The 18,752-nt window shown below is 56.7% G+C and overlaps 1 protein-coding gene across 1 annotated transcript; it reads right to left on the minus strand.

The window, feature by feature from the left end:
• Window positions 1-45: 45 nt before the first annotated feature.
• Window positions 46-17,709, minus strand: EPPK1 (epiplakin 1). Its single transcript, XM_077810370.1, has one exon. It carries the CDS (start codon window positions 17,707-17,709, stop codon window positions 46-48), a length of 17,664 nt encoding a protein of 5,887 aa, XP_077666496.1.
• Between the last annotated feature and the right edge of the window lie 1,043 nt (window positions 17,710-18,752).

The raw sequence follows: 18,752 nt of genomic DNA on the forward strand, positions 1-18,752 counted from the left end.
GCAAAATAAAACAAAACTGGGTCACAGTCATAAAATGAAATATAATTAGTTCATCCCCACCTTCAGCAAACAGAGCCCCGTGTCTGGGTCTGGGACGCATCTGCTGAGGAGCTGCATGTAGGTGAGGTTCTCGTGAGTGTTGGGGTCGAAGAAGCCCTTGGTGTCGTCGCTGGGGTCACAGAGGATCCGGTTCATCTCTTCGTCGAAGTAGCCCCGCTTGTAAGCCACCTCCACGGGGAGGCGGTGACTGTGCACGGGGTCGATGATGCCGCCGGTGGCGATCTGGGCCTCCAGCAGGCGGATGCCGTGGTCTTTGACGAGCAGGTCTTTCTTCATGGCCTGGAAGAGGGAGATCTTGTTGCCTGTGTAGGGGTCAGTGTATCCGGTCACTGCTCTCTCTGCAGAGAGCAGCTTCTCGTGAACCTCACTGCCCACCAGGCCGGCGGAGACGGCTTCATCGACGGACAGCTTCTCGTTCTTCAGCGGGTCAGTGATAAAGCCGGTGGCAGCCTGCGCCTCCAGCAGCACCAGCGCGGTGCCCGGCCTCAGAATCCCCTTCCACATGGCCTGGTAGATGCTCATCTTCTCTGTCCTGGACGGGTCTGTGTTGGACGGCACAAGGACTCCGGCAATGCAGCTCGTGCCTTGGAGGTATCTCTTTACGGCATCCATTTCCGTGATCTCCTGCACCGTCTTGGTGCCCTGGGTGAGTTCAGTCAGCGTGTTCTGGTCAATAATGTCAGAGCTGAACAGCTCTGAGGCAGTCACCTGCCTCCTGAGGCCGGAGAACTTCAGTTTGCTGCTTCTCTCTTCTTTCTCCTCAACGATGGTGGTGAGGATTCTGACCAGCTCCTCCAGGGTCACGGTCCCTGCTCTGTACTTCTCCAGCACCTCCTGCCTTTTCTCTTCCGAGAGGTATTTGGAGAAGAGAAGTTCCCACACGGAGACCTTTCGCCCTTGGAACTCGCCGACCGATACATCGACGGTGGCGAGCCGGAGAGTCTTTTCCGCTTGTTCGTCCTGCGGAGAAGGGGCGCTGGCAGCTCTCCCGGATGTTCTCTCCTCTCGGCAGGGGCCTTCCACTCCTCTGGGCTCTTTGCCGCTCTTTTTCTCGGTCTCGGTGATGAGGGTGGTGATGATGGTTGTCATTTCCTGAATGGTTAGCGTCCCCGCTTTGTACTTCTTCAGAAGCTCCTGCCTTTTTTGGTCAGGGACGTATCTGGAGAAGAGAAGCTCCCACACGGTCACGTTCTGCCCCTGGAAGAGTCCCACGCTGACGGTGGCAGGGGCAGACTGTAAGGAGATTCGTGTTTGTTCATCTAGCTGGAAGAGCACGGAGCCTTTGTGCATCAGCTGAAGCATAAGGAGCCCCGTGTCTGGGTCTGGGACGCATCTGCTGAGGAGCTGCATGTAGGTGAGGTTCTCGTGAGTGTTGGGGTCGAAGAAGCCCTTGGTGTCGTCGCTGGGGTCACAGAGGATCCGGTTCATCTCTTCGTCGAAGTAGCCCCGCTTGTAAGCCACCTCCACGGGGAGGCGGTGACTGTGCACGGGGTCGATGATGCCGCCGGTGGCGATCTGGGCCTCCAGCAGGCGGATGCCGTGGTCTTTGACGAGCAGGTCTTTCTTCATGGCCTGGAAGAGGGAGATCTTGTTGCCTGTGTAGGGGTCAGTGTATCCGGTCACTGCTCTCTCTGCAGAGAGCAGCTTCTCGTGAACCTCACTGCCCACCAGGCCGGCGGAGACGGCTTCATCGACGGACAGCTTCTCGTTCTTCAGCGGGTCAGTGATAAAGCCGGTGGCAGCCTGCGCCTCCAGCAGCACCAGCGCGGTGCCCGGCCTCAGAATCCCCTTCCACATGGCCTGGTAGATGCTCATCTTCTCTGTCCTGGACGGGTCTGTGTTGGACGGCACAAGGACTCCGGCAATGCAGCTCGTGCCTTGGAGGTATCTCTTTACGGCATCCATTTCCGTGATCTCCTGCACCGTCTTGGTGCCCTGGGTGAGTTCAGTCAGCGTGTTCTGGTCAATAATGTCAGAGCTGAACAGCTCTGAGGCAGTCACCTGCCTCCTGAGGCCGGAGAACTTCAGTTTGCTGCTTCTCTCTTCTTTCTCCTCAACGATGGTGGTGAGGATTCTGACCAGCTCCTCCAGGGTCACGGTCCCTGCTCTGTACTTCTCCAGCACCTCCTGCCTTTTCTCTTCCGAGAGGTATTTGGAGAAGAGAAGTTCCCACACGGAGACCTTTCGCCCTTGGAACTCGCCGACCGATACATCGACGGTGGCGAGCCGGAGAGTCTTTTCCGCTTGTTCGTCCTGCGGAGAAGGGGCGCTGGCAGCTCTCCCGGATGTTCTCTCCTCTCGGCAGGGGCCTTCCACTCCTCTGGGCTCTTTGCCGCTCTTTTTCTCGGTCTCGGTGATGAGGGTGGTGATGATGGTTGTCATTTCCTGAATGGTTAGCGTCCCCGCTTTGTACTTCTTCAGAAGCTCCTGCCTTTTTTGGTCAGGGACGTATCTGGAGAAGAGAAGCTCCCACACGGTCACGTTCTGCCCCTGGAAGAGTCCCACGCTGACGGTGGCAGGGGCAGACTGTAAGGAGATTCGTGTTTGTTCATCTAGCTGGAAGAGCACGGAGCCTTTGTGCATCAGCTGAAGCATAAGGAGCCCCGTGTCTGGGTCTGGGACGCATCTGCTGAGGAGCTGCATGTAGGTGAGGTTCTCGTGAGTGTTGGGGTCGAAGAAGCCCTTGGTGTCGTCGCTGGGGTCACAGAGGATCCGGTTCATCTCTTCGTCGAAGTAGCCCCGCTTGTAAGCCACCTCCACGGGGAGGCGGTGACTGTGGACGGGGTCGATGATGCCGCCGGTGGCGATCTGGGCCTCCAGCAGGCGGATGCCGTGGTCTTTGACGAGCAGGTCTTTCTTCATGGCCTGGAAGAGGGAGATCTTGTTGCCTGTGTAGGGGTCAGTGTATCCGGTCACTGCTCTCTCTGCAGAGAGCAGCTTCTCGTGAACCTCACTGCCCACCAGGCCGGCGGAGACGGCTTCATCGACGGACAGCTTCTCGTTCTTCAGCGGGTCAGTGATAAAGCCGGTGGCAGCCTGCGCCTCCAGCAGCACCAGCGCGGTGCCCGGCCTCAGAATCCCCTTCCACATGGCCTGGTAGATGCTCATCTTCTCTGTCCTGGACGGGTCTGTGTTGGACGGCACAAGGACTCCGGCAATGCAGCTCGTGCCTTGGAGGTATCTCTTTACGGCATCCATTTCCGTGATCTCCTGCACCGTCTTGGTGCCCTGGGTGAGTTCAGTCAGCGTGTTCTGGTCAATAATGTCAGAGCTGAACAGCTCTGAGGCAGTCACCTGCCTCCTGAGGCCGGAGAACTTCAGTTTGCTGCTTCTCTCTTCTTTCTCCTCAACGATGGTGGTGAGGATTCTGACCAGCTCCTCCAGGGTCACGGTCCCTGCTCTGTACTTCTCCAGCACCTCCTGCCTTTTCTCTTCCGAGAGGTATTTGGAGAAGAGAAGTTCCCACACGGAGACCTTTCGCCCTTGGAACTCGCCGACCGATACATCGACGGTGGCGAGCCGGAGAGTCTTTTCCGCTTGTTCGTCCTGCGGAGAAGGGGCGCTGGCAGCTCTCCCGGATGTTCTCTCCTCTCGGCAGGGGCCTTCCACTCCTCTGGGCTCTTTGCCGCTCTTTTTCTCGGTCTCGGTGATGAGGGTGGTGATGATGGTTGTCATTTCCTGAATGGTTAGCGTCCCCGCTTTGTACTTCTTCAGAAGCTCCTGCCTTTTTTGGTCAGGGACGTATCTGGAGAAGAGAAGCTCCCACACGGTCACGTTCTGCCCCTGGAAGAGTCCCACGCTGACGGTGGCAGGGGCAGACTGTAAGGAGATTCGTGTTTGTTCATCTAGCTGGAAGAGCACGGAGCCTTTGTGCATCAGCTGAAGCATAAGGAGCCCCGTGTCTGGGTCTGGGACGCATCTGCTGAGGAGCTGCATGTAGGTGAGGTTCTCGTGAGTGTTGGGGTCGAAGAAGCCCTTGGTGTCGTCGCTGGGGTCACAGAGGATCCGGTTCATCTCTTCGTCGAAGTAGCCCCGCTTGTAAGCCACCTCCACGGGGAGGCGGTGACTGTGCACGGGGTCGATGATGCCGCCGGTGGCGATCTGGGCCTCCAGCAGGCGGATGCCGTGGTCTTTGACGAGCAGGTCTTTCTTCATGGCCTGGAAGAGGGAGATCTTGTTGCCTGTGTAGGGGTCAGTGTATCCGGTCACTGCTCTCTCTGCAGAGAGCAGCTTCTCGTGAACCTCACTGCCCACCAGGCCGGCGGAGACGGCTTCATCGACGGACAGCTTCTCGTTCTTCAGCGGGTCAGTGATAAAGCCGGTGGCAGCCTGCGCCTCCAGCAGCACCAGCGCGGTGCCCGGCCTCAGAATCCCCTTCCACATGGCCTGGTAGATGCTCATCTTCTCTGTCCTGGACGGGTCTGTGTTGGACGGCACAAGGACTCCGGCAATGCAGCTCGTGCCTTGGAGGTATCTCTTTACGGCATCCATTTCCGTGATCTCCTGCACCGTCTTGGTGCCCTGGGTGAGTTCAGTCAGCGTGTTCTGGTCAATAATGTCAGAGCTGAACAGCTCTGAGGCAGTCACCTGCCTCCTGAGGCCGGAGAACTTCAGTTTGCTGCTTCTCTCTTCTTTCTCCTCAACGATGGTGGTGAGGATTCTGACCAGCTCCTCCAGGGTCACGGTCCCTGCTCTGTACTTCTCCAGCACCTCCTGCCTTTTCTCTTCCGAGAGGTATTTGGAGAAGAGAAGTTCCCACACGGAGACCTTTCGCCCTTGGAACTCGCCGACCGATACATCGACGGTGGCGAGCCGGAGAGTCTTTTCCGCTTGTTCGTCCTGCGGAGAAGGGGCGCTGGCAGCTCTCCCGGATGTTCTCTCCTCTCGGCAGGGGCCTTCCACTCCTCTGGGCTCTTTGCCGCTCTTTTTCTCGGTCTCGGTGATGAGGGTGGTGATGATGGTTGTCATTTCCTGAATGGTTAGCGTCCCCGCTTTGTACTTCTTCAGAAGCTCCTGCCTTTTTTGGTCAGGGACGTATCTGGAGAAGAGAAGCTCCCACACGGTCACGTTCTGCCCCTGGAAGAGTCCCACGCTGACGGTGGCAGGGGCAGACTGTAAGGAGATTCGTGTTTGTTCATCTAGCTGGAAGAGCACGGAGCCTTTGTGCATCAGCTGAAGCATAAGGAGCCCCGTGTCTGGGTCTGGGACGCATCTGCTGAGGAGCTGCATGTAGGTGAGGTTCTCGTGAGTGTTGGGGTCGAAGAAGCCCTTGGTGTCGTCGCTGGGGTCACAGAGGATCCGGTTCATCTCTTCGTCGAAGTAGCCCCGCTTGTAAGCCACCTCCACGGGGAGGCGGTGACTGTGCACGGGGTCGATGATGCCGCCGGTGGCGATCTGGGCCTCCAGCAGGCGGATGCCGTGGTCTTTGACGAGCAGGTCTTTCTTCATGGCCTGGAAGAGGGAGATCTTGTTGCCTGTGTAGGGGTCAGTGTATCCGGTCACTGCTCTCTCTGCAGAGAGCAGCTTCTCGTGAACCTCACTGCCCACCAGGCCGGCGGAGACGGCTTCATCGACGGACAGCTTCTCGTTCTTCAGCGGGTCAGTGATAAAGCCGGTGGCAGCCTGCGCCTCCAGCAGCACCAGCGCGGTGCCCGGCCTCAGAATCCCCTTCCACATGGCCTGGTAGATGCTCATCTTCTCTGTCCTGGACGGGTCTGTGTTGGACGGCACAAGGACTCCGGCAATGCAGCTCGTGCCTTGGAGGTATCTCTTTACGGCATCCATTTCCGTGATCTCCTGCACCGTCTTGGTGCCCTGGGTGAGTTCAGTCAGCGTGTTCTGGTCAATAATGTCAGAGCTGAACAGCTCTGAGGCAGTCACCTGCCTCCTGAGGCCGGAGAACTTCAGTTTGCTGCTTCTCTCTTCTTTCTCCTCAACGATGGTGGTGAGGATTCTGACCAGCTCCTCCAGGGTCACGGTCCCTGCTCTGTACTTCTCCAGCACCTCCTGCCTTTTCTCTTCCGAGAGGTATTTGGAGAAGAGAAGTTCCCACACGGAGACCTTTCGCCCTTGGAACTCGCCGACCGATACATCGACGGTGGCGAGCCGGAGAGTCTTTTCCGCTTGTTCGTCCTGCGGAGAAGGGGCGCTGGCAGCTCTCCCGGATGTTCTCTCCTCTCGGCAGGGGCCTTCCACTCCTCTGGGCTCTTTGCCGCTCTTTTTCTCGGTCTCGGTGATGAGGGTGGTGATGATGGTTGTCATTTCCTGAATGGTTAGCGTCCCCGCTTTGTACTTCTTCAGAAGCTCCTGCCTTTTTTGGTCAGGGACGTATCTGGAGAAGAGAAGCTCCCACACGGTCACGTTCTGCCCCTGGAAGAGTCCCACGCTGACGGTGGCAGGGGCAGACTGTAAGGAGATTCGTGTTTGTTCATCTAGCTGGAAGAGCACGGAGCCTTTGTGCATCAGCTGAAGCATAAGGAGCCCCGTGTCTGGGTCTGGGACGCATCTGCTGAGGAGCTGCATGTAGGTGAGGTTCTCGTGAGTGTTGGGGTCGAAGAAGCCCTTGGTGTCGTCGCTGGGGTCACAGAGGATCCGGTTCATCTCTTCGTCGAAGTAGCCCCGCTTGTAAGCCACCTCCACGGGGAGGCGGTGACTGTGCACGGGGTCGATGATGCCGCCGGTGGCGATCTGGGCCTCCAGCAGGCGGATGCCGTGGTCTTTGACGAGCAGGTCTTTCTTCATGGCCTGGAAGAGGGAGATCTTGTTGCCTGTGTAGGGGTCAGTGTATCCGGTCACTGCTCTCTCTGCAGAGAGCAGCTTCTCGTGAACCTCACTGCCCACCAGGCCGGCGGAGACGGCTTCATCGACGGACAGCTTCTCGTTCTTCAGCGGGTCAGTGATAAAGCCGGTGGCAGCCTGCGCCTCCAGCAGCACCAGCGCGGTGCCCGGCCTCAGAATCCCCTTCCACATGGCCTGGTAGATGCTCATCTTCTCTGTCCTGGACGGGTCTGTGTTGGACGGCACAAGGACTCCGGCAATGCAGCTCGTGCCTTGGAGGTATCTCTTTACGGCATCCATTTCCGTGATCTCCTGCACCGTCTTGGTGCCCTGGGTGAGTTCAGTCAGCGTGTTCTGGTCAATAATGTCAGAGCTGAACAGCTCTGAGGCAGTCACCTGCCTCCTGAGGCCGGAGAACTTCAGTTTGCTGCTTCTCTCTTCTTTCTCCTCAACGATGGTGGTGAGGATTCTGACCAGCTCCTCCAGGGTCACGGTCCCTGCTCTGTACTTCTCCAGCACCTCCTGCCTTTTCTCTTCCGAGAGGTATTTGGAGAAGAGAAGTTCCCACACGGAGACCTTTCGCCCTTGGAACTCGCCGACCGATACATCGACGGTGGCGAGCCGGAGAGTCTTTTCCGCTTGTTCGTCCTGCGGAGAAGGGGCGCTGGCAGCTCTCCCGGATGTTCTCTCCTCTCGGCAGGGGCCTTCCACTCCTCTGGGCTCTTTGCCGCTCTTTTTCTCGGTCTCGGTGATGAGGGTGGTGATGATGGTTGTCATTTCCTGAATGGTTAGCGTCCCCGCTTTGTACTTCTTCAGAAGCTCCTGCCTTTTTTGGTCAGGGACGTATCTGGAGAAGAGAAGCTCCCACACGGTCACGTTCTGCCCCTGGAAGAGTCCCACGCTGACGGTGGCAGGGGCAGACTGTAAGGAGATTCGTGTTTGTTCATCTAGCTGGAAGAGCACGGAGCCTTTGTGCATCAGCTGAAGCATAAGGAGCCCCGTGTCTGGGTCTGGGACGCATCTGCTGAGGAGCTGCATGTAGGTGAGGTTCTCGTGAGTGTTGGGGTCGAAGAAGCCCTTGGTGTCGTCGCTGGGGTCACAGAGGATCCGGTTCATCTCTTCGTCGAAGTAGCCCCGCTTGTAAGCCACCTCCACGGGGAGGCGGTGACTGTGCACGGGGTCGATGATGCCGCCGGTGGCGATCTGGGCCTCCAGCAGGCGGATGCCGTGGTCTTTGACGAGCAGGTCTTTCTTCATGGCCTGGAAGAGGGAGATCTTGTTGCCTGTGTAGGGGTCAGTGTATCCGGTCACTGCTCTCTCTGCAGAGAGCAGCTTCTCGTGAACCTCACTGCCCACCAGGCCGGCGGAGACGGCTTCATCGACGGACAGCTTCTCGTTCTTCAGCGGGTCAGTGATAAAGCCGGTGGCAGCCTGCGCCTCCAGCAGCACCAGCGCGGTGCCCGGCCTCAGAATCCCCTTCCACATGGCCTGGTAGATGCTCATCTTCTCTGTCCTGGACGGGTCTGTGTTGGACGGCACAAGGACTCCGGCAATGCAGCTCGTGCCTTGGAGGTATCTCTTTACGGCATCCATTTCCGTGATCTCCTGCACCGTCTTGGTGCCCTGGGTGAGTTCAGTCAGCGTGTTCTGGTCAATAATGTCAGAGCTGAACAGCTCTGAGGCAGTCACCTGCCTCCTGAGGCCGGAGAACTTCAGTTTGCTGCTTCTCTCTTCTTTCTCCTCAACGATGGTGGTGAGGATTCTGACCAGCTCCTCCAGGGTCACGGTCCCTGCTCTGTACTTCTCCAGCACCTCCTGCCTTTTCTCTTCCGAGAGGTATTTGGAGAAGAGAAGTTCCCACACGGAGACCTTTCGCCCTTGGAACTCGCCGACCGATACATCGACGGTGGCGAGCCGGAGAGTCTTTTCCGCTTGTTCGTCCTGCGGAGAAGGGGCGCTGGCAGCTCTCCCGGATGTTCTCTCCTCTCGGCAGGGGCCTTCCACTCCTCTGGGCTCTTTGCCGCTCTTTTTCTCGGTCTCGGTGATGAGGGTGGTGATGATGGTTGTCATTTCCTGAATGGTTAGCGTCCCCGCTTTGTACTTCTTCAGAAGCTCCTGCCTTTTTTGGTCAGGGACGTATCTGGAGAAGAGAAGCTCCCACACGGTCACGTTCTGCCCCTGGAAGAGTCCCACGCTGACGGTGGCAGGGGCAGACTGTAAGGAGATTCGTGTTTGTTCATCTAGCTGGAAGAGCACGGAGCCTTTGTGCATCAGCTGAAGCATAAGGAGCCCCGTGTCTGGGTCTGGGACGCATCTGCTGAGGAGCTGCATGTAGGTGAGGTTCTCGTGAGTGTTGGGGTCGAAGAAGCCCTTGGTGTCGTCGCTGGGGTCACAGAGGATCCGGTTCATCTCTTCGTCGAAGTAGCCCCGCTTGTAAGCCACCTCCACGGGGAGGCGGTGACTGTGCACGGGGTCGATGATGCCGCCGGTGGCGATCTGGGCCTCCAGCAGGCGGATGCCGTGGTCTTTGACGAGCAGGTCTTTCTTCATGGCCTGGAAGAGGGAGATCTTGTTGCCTGTGTAGGGGTCAGTGTATCCGGTCACTGCTCTCTCTGCAGAGAGCAGCTTCTCGTGAACCTCACTGCCCACCAGGCCGGCGGAGACGGCTTCATCGACGGACAGCTTCTCGTTCTTCAGCGGGTCAGTGATAAAGCCGGTGGCAGCCTGCGCCTCCAGCAGCACCAGCGCGGTGCCCGGCCTCAGAATCCCCTTCCACATGGCCTGGTAGATGCTCATCTTCTCTGTCCTGGACGGGTCTGTGTTGGACGGCACAAGGACTCCGGCAATGCAGCTCGTGCCTTGGAGGTATCTCTTTACGGCATCCATTTCCGTGATCTCCTGCACCGTCTTGGTGCCCTGGGTGAGTTCAGTCAGCGTGTTCTGGTCAATAATGTCAGAGCTGAACAGCTCTGAGGCAGTCACCTGCCTCCTGAGGCCGGAGAACTTCAGTTTGCTGCTTCTCTCTTCTTTCTCCTCAACGATGGTGGTGAGGATTCTGACCAGCTCCTCCAGGGTCACGGTCCCTGCTCTGTACTTCTCCAGCACCTCCTGCCTTTTCTCTTCCGAGAGGTATTTGGAGAAGAGAAGTTCCCACACGGAGACCTTTCGCCCTTGGAACTCGCCGACCGATACATCGACGGTGGCGAGCCGGAGAGTCTTTTCCGCTTGTTCGTCCTGCGGAGAAGGGGCGCTGGCAGCTCTCCCGGATGTTCTCTCCTCTCGGCAGGGGCCTTCCACTCCTCTGGGCTCTTTGCCGCTCTTTTTCTCGGTCTCGGTGATGAGGGTGGTGATGATGGTTGTCATTTCCTGAATGGTTAGCGTCCCCGCTTTGTACTTCTTCAGAAGCTCCTGCCTTTTTTGGTCAGGGACGTATCTGGAGAAGAGAAGCTCCCACACGGTCACGTTCTGCCCCTGGAAGAGTCCCACGCTGACGGTGGCAGGGGCAGACTGTAAGGAGATTCGTGTTTGTTCATCTAGCTGGAAGAGCACGGAGCCTTTGTGCATCAGCTGAAGCATAAGGAGCCCCGTGTCTGGGTCTGGGACGCATCTGCTGAGGAGCTGCATGTAGGTGAGGTTCTCGTGAGTGTTGGGGTCGAAGAAGCCCTTGGTGTCGTCGCTGGGGTCACAGAGGATCCGGTTCATCTCTTCGTCGAAGTAGCCCCGCTTGTAAGCCACCTCCACGGGGAGGCGGTGACTGTGCACGGGGTCGATGATGCCGCCGGTGGCGATCTGGGCCTCCAGCAGGCGGATGCCGTGGTCTTTGACGAGCAGGTCTTTCTTCATGGCCTGGAAGAGGGAGATCTTGTTGCCTGTGTAGGGGTCAGTGTATCCGGTCACTGCTCTCTCTGCAGAGAGCAGCTTCTCGTGAACCTCACTGCCCACCAGGCCGGCGGAGACGGCTTCATCGACGGACAGCTTCTCGTTCTTCAGCGGGTCAGTGATAAAGCCGGTGGCAGCCTGCGCCTCCAGCAGCACCAGCGCGGTGCCCGGCCTCAGAATCCCCTTCCGCATGGCCTGGTAGATGCTCATCTTCTCTGTCCTGGACGGGTCTGTGTTGGATGGCACAAGGACTCCGGCAATGCAGCTAGTTCCTTCAAGGTATCTCTTTATGGCATCCATCTCTGCTATATCTTTTGCAGTCTGTTTTCCTTCCTCTAGCTTTTCCATTGTGTCCTTGGTAATTATCTGTGCATTGAGTAGTTCTGATGCAGTGATTTTTTGTCTAATTCCCTGGAACCATATATCTTTTCTGCTCCTCTCTTTTTCATGTATAATGGTTAAGATGATATCAATGATCTTTTGTAGAATAGCTGTGGATTCCTTTTTGTATCGTTTTACCAATTCTTTTCTCTTTTCCTCAGTGATATATTCGGAACAGAGGAGTTCCCATAGAGATAAATTATGTCCTTTGTATTTCCCTACCTGTACTTGAACCATGGTGGATAACATTGTATTTTTTGTTTGCTCATCAGTGTAGAAATAGTCTTCCTTCTTTTCTATTATCTGAAGCAGGCACAGTCCTGTTTCTGGGTCTTTGCTACATCTGTGCAGAAGCTGCGCATAACTGAGTTTTTCCTTGGTGTTAGGATCCATAAATCGTTTGTTGCCATGTTGTGGATCAGAAAAAAGGAGAAATGTGTCATCGTCCAAATATCCCCGCTTGTAAGCCACCTCCACGGGGAGGCGGTGACTGTGCACGGGGTCGATGATGCCGCCGGTGGCGATCTGGGCCTCCAGCAGGGGGATGCCGTGGTCTTTGACGAGCAGGTCTTTCTTCATGGCCTGGAAGAGGGAGATCTTGTTGCCTGTGTAGGGGTCAGTGTATCCGGTCACTGCTCTCTCTGCGGAGAGCAGCTTCTCGTGAACCTCACTGCCCACCAGGCCGGCGGAGACGGCTTCATCGACGGACAGCTTCTCGTTCTTCAGCGGGTCAGTGATAAAGCCCGTGGCAGCCTGCGCCTCCAGCAGCACCAGTGCTGATTCTGGTGTTAGGAGACCTCTCTCTCGGGCCTGGTAGATGCTCATTCTCTCTTTCTTGGCTGGCAGCAGAACTCCAGCAATGCAGCCTGTTCCATCCAGATACCTCTTGACAGAATCCATTTGGGTGAGTTTATGGACTGTGAGAGTTCCTTTTTGCAGATTGTCCAGTGTTGTTTTGTCAATTATCTCAGCATTGAATAACTCTGACACTGATACATCTCCTCTGAGTCCTTTTACCTTAAGGGCTTGGGTTCTGAGTTCCATTTCCTCAATGATGGTGGTGATGACTGTGATGAGCTGTTCTATTGTCAGGGTTTCACATTTATATTGCTTCACTAGTTCTTTTCTTTTCTGTTCTGAGATGTACTGAGAGCAGAGCAGGTCCCAGAGGGACACTGTTTGACCTTTGAACTTCCCAACATGCATTTTAATGGGTTTTGAGCATAAAAATTGTTTCATTGACTCATCGATATAGAAGTATCTCCCCCCATGCTTTACTATTTGGAGCATGTACAGCCCAGTCTCAGGGTCTTGGACACATCTCTCCAGGAGTTGTATGTAGGTGAGGTTCTCATGAGTGTTGGGGTCGAAGAAGCCCTTGGTGTCGTCGCTGGGGTCACAGAGGATCCGGTTCATCTCTTCGTCGAAGTAGCCCCGCTTGTAAGCCACCTCCACGGGGAGGCGGTGACTGTGCACGGGGTCGATGATGCCTCCGGTGGCAACCTGGGCCTCGAGCAGGCGGATGCCATGGCTCTTGAGGATCAGTCCCTGGTTCATGGCTTCGAAGAGGGAGATTTGGCCTTTTGTGTAGGGATCAGTGTATCCGGTCACTGCTCTCTCTGCAGACAGCAGCTTTTCATAGACCTCTTGTCCAATGAGCCCAGCAGCAAGAGCCTCCTCCACTGACAGCCTCTTGTTCTTCACCGGGTCAATAACAAACCCGGTGGCAGCCTGCGCCTCCAGCAGCACCAGTGCGGTGCCCGGCCTCAGCAAGCTTCTCGTCATAGCCTGGTAGATGCTCATCTTCTCCTTGGCCGGCTGTGTTAGCACTCCAGCTATGAAGTTACCCCCCTCCAGGTATCTCCGGACGGCGTCCATCTCTGTGACTTCTTTGACAGTTTTCTGTCCCTGCTTGAGTTCATCCAGGGTTTTCTTGTCTATCAGCTGAGACTCAAAGAGGTCGCTGGCAGACACCTGCTTCCGCAGGCCCTTGAACGTGAACCTCTTGCCTTGCTTCTCAGATTCTTCAATGATTGTGGTAACGGTGGTGATGATTTCTTGCAGGGCCACGGTGTTCTCCCCTTTGTATAGTTTCACCAGCTCTCTCTGCTTGCAGTCTGTGATATACTCGGAATTGAGAAGGTCCCAGAGGGAAACTGTTTGCCCTTTGAACCGACCTACTGCGACACAGACTGTCACAGATTTCAGCACCTCCATGGTTTGTTTGTCCACATAGAATGCTGCAGTTTCAGACAGAGGTAGTAGCCAGAGGCCTGTCTCAGCATCAGGGACACACTTGTCTTTCAGCTGCTGGTAGGTCAAGTTTTCCTTTGTGTTTGGATCAAAGAAGACTTTGGTGTTGTCAGTTGGCTGGGATAGGGCCTGGTTCATTTCTTCATCATAAAAGCCGTGCATGTAGGCAGCAGGAAGAGGAAGATGATGATGGTGGATGGGATCGATGACCCCTCCTGTAGCCAGCTGGGCCTCTATTAAGGGAACAGCATCACTCATGGGAATGAGGCCTTTCCTGACTGCTTGACAGACTGAGATTGAGTTCCCCGTGTATGGGTCTGTGTAACCAGTCACTGCTCTCTCTGCTAGAAGCAGCTTCTCCATGAGTTCCTCACCGACAATGGCTGCTTTGACGGCATCCTCCACACCAAGTTTCTGGTTTGTTACTGGGTCTATAACAGCTCCTGTGGCTGCTTGAGCCTCTAGCAACAACACCCCTGTCCCGGGCAGGAGGAGATTGTTTTTCATTGCTTGGTAAATGCTCATCCTCTTCTTGGAGGCCTGTATGAAAATCCCAGCAATGCTCCCTGTGCCCTGTAAGTATCTCTTCACGCTCTCCATCTTGGCTACCTCTCCAGCTGTTTGTTTTCCCTTAGCCAGCTCCACGAACATCTTCTCAGTAATGATGCCAGCATCGAACAGCCAGACAGCAGGCACGCTGCCCCGCAGGCCTTCAAAGGTGATGTGGGTATGGGCTTTCATCTCTATTTCCTCAACAAGCTTCAGGACAAGAGTGACCAGCTGCCAGACAGACACGTCCTCAGACCGGTACTTCTCCACAAAGTCATTTCTCTGCTCCTCAGTGAAGTAGCCAGAGTGGATCAGCTCCCAGAGGGAGACCCCTTTTGCCTTCACCATGGTGTCCTTGAATAGCTTCTGGATCTGCTCATCTGTGCAGACAGGCACAGCTGTCTGTGGCAAAGGCAGCAAGTGGAGGCCAGAGTTTTCATCCTTCTGGCAGTGAGCGATGAGCTGAGCGTAGGTCACAGGCTCCTTGCTGTTGGGGATGCAGTAGACCCTGGTATTATCAGAGGCACTAGAGAGGGTTTTGCTCATGTCCTCGTCCAAGTAGCCTTGTTTCTGGGCAAATTCCACAGGGACATAGTGGCCATGGTGAGGGTCGATGATGCCTCCTGTGGCAATTTGGGCTTCCATGAGCTGAATAGCCTGTTTGTCAGCGATGAGGCCCTTCTTCATGGCTTGGAAGAGGGAGATCTTTTCTCCAGTGAAAGGGTCTTTATAGCCCATTACGGCTCCTTCTGCGTGCTGCAGTTTCTCATGGAGTTCTGGCCCAATAACCCCTTCCCTTACGGCTTCATCAACGCACAGCTTCTGGTTGTTCACTGGGTTGATGACGAAGCCAGTAGCAGCCTGGGCCTCGAGCAGTGGGAGAGCCACCCCTGGCATCACAATCTTCTGCTTCATGGCTTCATAGATGCTCATTCTCTGGTTTGATGGCTGGAGCACGATCCCCCCAATGCTGCCAGAGCCGTAGAGGTATTTGCGGACAGAGTCCATGCGCAGGACATCTTCCGGGCTCACGGCTCCCTCCAGCACCCTCTCGAACAGGGCCTTGTCTATGATGCCAGTTTCTAGCAGGTGGTAGGCCGTGACGCTGCCTCTCATGGCTGGGAATTTGATGTGGGCCCATTTTTTCATCTCTTCCTCCAACATGAGTCTGATCTGCTCCAGGGTGAGCTTCCGCAGCTGGTAGTGATTAAATATCTCCCGCCGCTTTCCCTCGCTGAAATACTCAGAGTTCAACAGGTCCCACACAGAGACCCTTTCTCCTTGGAACCTCCCGTACTTCACGAGGAGCCAGGTGCTCCTGAAGGCTTGTTTGGTGGTATCATTGATGAACTGACGCTTCTTGCTGTTCAGAGGCAGGAGGCAGAGTCCAGTGGAGGGCTCTGTGATGCACTTCTCCTTCAGCTGCAAGTACGTGAGGTTCTCGTGTGTGTTCGGGTCGAAGAAGCCCTTGGTGTCAACGCTGGGGTCAGAGAGGATCCGGTTCATCTTCTTGTCAAAGTAGCCCCGCTTGTAAGCCACCTCCACGGGGAGACGGTGACTGTGCAAGGGGTCGATGATGCCGCCGGTGGCGATCTGGGCCTCCAGCAGGCGGATGCCGTGGTCTCTGATGATGTGGCCTTTGCTCATGGCCTGGAAGAGGGAGATCTTGTTGCCGGTGTAGGGGTCTTTGTAGCCAGTGACTGCTTTCTCTGCTGCCAGAAGCTTGTTGTAAATATCTGGGCCGATGACATTGGCTCGCAGAGCCTCCTCCACAGAATATTTCTTGTTTGCAGCTGGGTCGATGATGAATCCAGTGGCAGCCTGTGCCTCGAGGAGGATGAGGGATGTCCCTGGCATTAGAAGGCCTTTCCTCTTTGCCTGGTAGATGCTGATTTTCTCCTGGGAATCGGGCAGCAGCAACCCACTGATACTGCCTGTCCCGTCCAGGTACTTCCTGACTGTGTCCATGCAGACAACTTCTCTGGCTGATGTCTCCCCTTGGCTGAGTTTCTCAAACAAATCCCTGTTGATGATGTCAGCGCTCAGGAGCTGGCTAGGGGTCACTTTGTGCCTCAGGCCTTCAAAGGTGATATTGGCGGTGGAAGCCATTTGCTGAACTGTGGTGCTGATGGTCTTAGCCAGTTCCTTCATGGAGAGAGTTGCGGTGCGGCACTGCTGGGTATACGTGGCCCTTTGCACGTTTGTGAAGTAGTCTGAGAAGAGGAGTTTCCAGAGCGACACTGACTTCCCCTTGAATTTGCCACAGGCCACGGGTACTGTTGTGTCTTCCAAAGCCATTCGGGTCCTGTGGTCTATGAAGGAATGCATGCCCTGAGACCCTTCCCCATTTTCTCCGAAGAGTGGCAGCAGGCGGCGACCGGTGTCTGGGTCAGTGACACACCTCTCCAATAACTCTGCGTACATGAGGGTCTCCTTCGTGTTGGGGTCGAAGAACCCTTTCATGTCATGGGTGGGATGGAAGAGGAGCCGCTTCATCTCTTCATCGAGGTAGCCCCGTTGGCAGGCCACCTCCACTGGGACACGGTGATTGTGGACTGGATCGATGAGGCCACCGGTGGCCAGCTGGGCCTCCAGTAGGTAAGTCCCCTGGTCCCTGGCAATAAGCCCCTTATTCATGGCTTGAAACAGAGAGAGCAGCTCCCCAGTGTAGGGGTCTCGGTACCCGGTGGCAGCTCTCTCAGCGGATGACAGCTTCTCATAGAGCTCCGGCCCAACCACACCAGCCTTGACACCATCATCAACTGAGAGTCTCTGGTTCTTGGTGGGCTCTGTCAGGCAGGCAGTGGCAGCCTGGGCCTGCAGGAGGGCCAGTGCTGTGCCTGGCATGAGGAGATGCTCTGTCAGCGCCTGGTACAGACTCTTCCTCTCACCGGTCGGCAGTATGGCAACACCTGCAATGCTTCCCGTGCCCTCCAGGTACTGCTGAACATGGTCCATCTCTGCTACCTCCTGGACAGAGACCCGGCCTTCCTCGAGGGCCCTGAACGTGTCCATGTCAATGATGCTGGAGCTGAGCAGCTCACTGCTGCTCACTCTCCCTCTCAGCCCTGGGAAGGTGATTTTCAGAGGCAAGAGGAGGAGCCCTGTGGAGGGATCGATCATGCACCGTTTCTTAAGCTCCAGATAGGTGACCGTCTCGCTGGTGTTTGGGTCAAGAAACCCTCTGGCAGCAGCAGAGCTGGGGTCAGAGAGGAGCTGGCTCATCTCGTCACCAAAGTGTCCCTGCTCGTAGGTAACGTCCATGGGGAGGCGGTGGCTGGTGGCTGGATCCACGAGGCCCCCTGTGGCGATCTGGACCTCCAGCAGGCGGGCGCCCCGATCCCGCCCGAGCAGCTCTTTTTGGATGGCTTGATAGAGTGAGATCTTCTCATCTGTGTAGGGGTCCATGAAGCCAATCGCTGCTCTCTCTGCAGACAGCAGCTTTTCTTTCAGCTCCAGGCCTACCAGCCCCAGTCTCACAGCCTCTGCCACAGAGAGCTGCTTGTTCTCTACCGGATCAATGAGGGAGCCTGTGGCTGCCTGAGCCTCCAGAAGAGCAAGTGCTGGCTCAGACATCAGGAAATGCTCTCTGGTGGCATCATAAAAGCTCATTGTCTTCTTGGAAGCCTCCACGTACACCCCAGCAATGGTCCCAGTCCCTGCCAGGGGCTCTCCCACACCGTGTGACTCCACACCCGTCTGTCGCCGCTTGCCAGGCTGCATGCCCTGATGGAAGTGACTTCCTCCTGGGGTGTCTTTTGGGTGAGCTGTGGGGGTGGCATGTCCATTCACTGCCGGCTGGTGCTCCATGCCGTCTGCCTTCTTGCGCTGCGCTCCCCTCCAGTGACGGGTGGGGCCTCGCTCACCTCCCGGGGCAGCGCCCGTGTCTCTGCAGAGAGAGAAGAGGCTCCATGAGACACAGCCACGTGCAGTTTTCATGGGACATGTGGACAAGAGGCTCCACAGACACAATGCCAGGAACGGATGAGAGGCAGGGAGTGAAGCCAGTGCAGCCCCCTGGCTGGAGGCATCCAGACAACAGTGAGAGCAAGAGGAGAAATGCCAGAGGCAAGACTCTCCCTCCTCCCGTGGGCTGGATGAGCAGCAGGAGTGGCAGAAGGCCCGCAAACATGGCAGGGCCACCAGGGCCCGAACTGTGGCCGAGCCACCCTTTCCCCCTGAAGCCCTGCTCCTTGAAGCCCTGCCCCTTCCCCCTGAGGCCCCACCCTTCCCCTGAGGCCCTTACCTTGTGCCACCCCTTCCCCCTGAAGCCCCGTTCCTTGAAGCCCCGCCCCTTCCCCTGAGGCCCTGCCCCTTCCCCTGAGGCCCTTCCCTTGTGCCACCCCTTCCCCCTGAAGCCCCGCTCCTTGAAGCCCCGCCCCTTCCCCTTGAGGCCCTGCCCCTTCCCCTGAGGCCCTTCCCTTGTGCCACCCCTTCCCCCTGAAGCCCCGCTCCTTGAAGCCCCGCCACTTCCCCTTGAGGCCCTGCCCATTCCCCTGAGGCCCTTCCCTTGTGCCACCCCTTCCCCCTGAAGCCCCGCCCCTTTAAGCCCCGCCCCTTCCCCTGAGGCCCTTCCCTTGTGCCACCCCTTCCCCCTGAAGCCCTGCTCCTTGAAGCCCTGCCCCTTCCCCTTGAGGCCCCACCCCTTCCCCTGAGGCCCTTCCCTTGTGCCACCCCTTCCCCTGAAACCCCGCCTCTTCCCCTGAGGCCCTTCCCTTGTGCCACCCCTTCCCCCTGAAGCCCTGCTCCTTGAAGCCCCGCCCCTTCCCCTGAGGCCCCGCCCCTTCCCCTGAGGCCCTTCCCTTGTGCCACCCCTTCCCCCTGAAGCCCTGCTCCTTGAAGCCCCGCCCCTT

The sequence above is a fragment of the Eretmochelys imbricata genome, chromosome 2 (assembly GCF_965152235.1).
Source record: "Eretmochelys imbricata isolate rEreImb1 chromosome 2, rEreImb1.hap1, whole genome shotgun sequence".
Lineage (NCBI taxonomy): Eukaryota > Metazoa > Chordata > Testudines > Cheloniidae > Eretmochelys > Eretmochelys imbricata.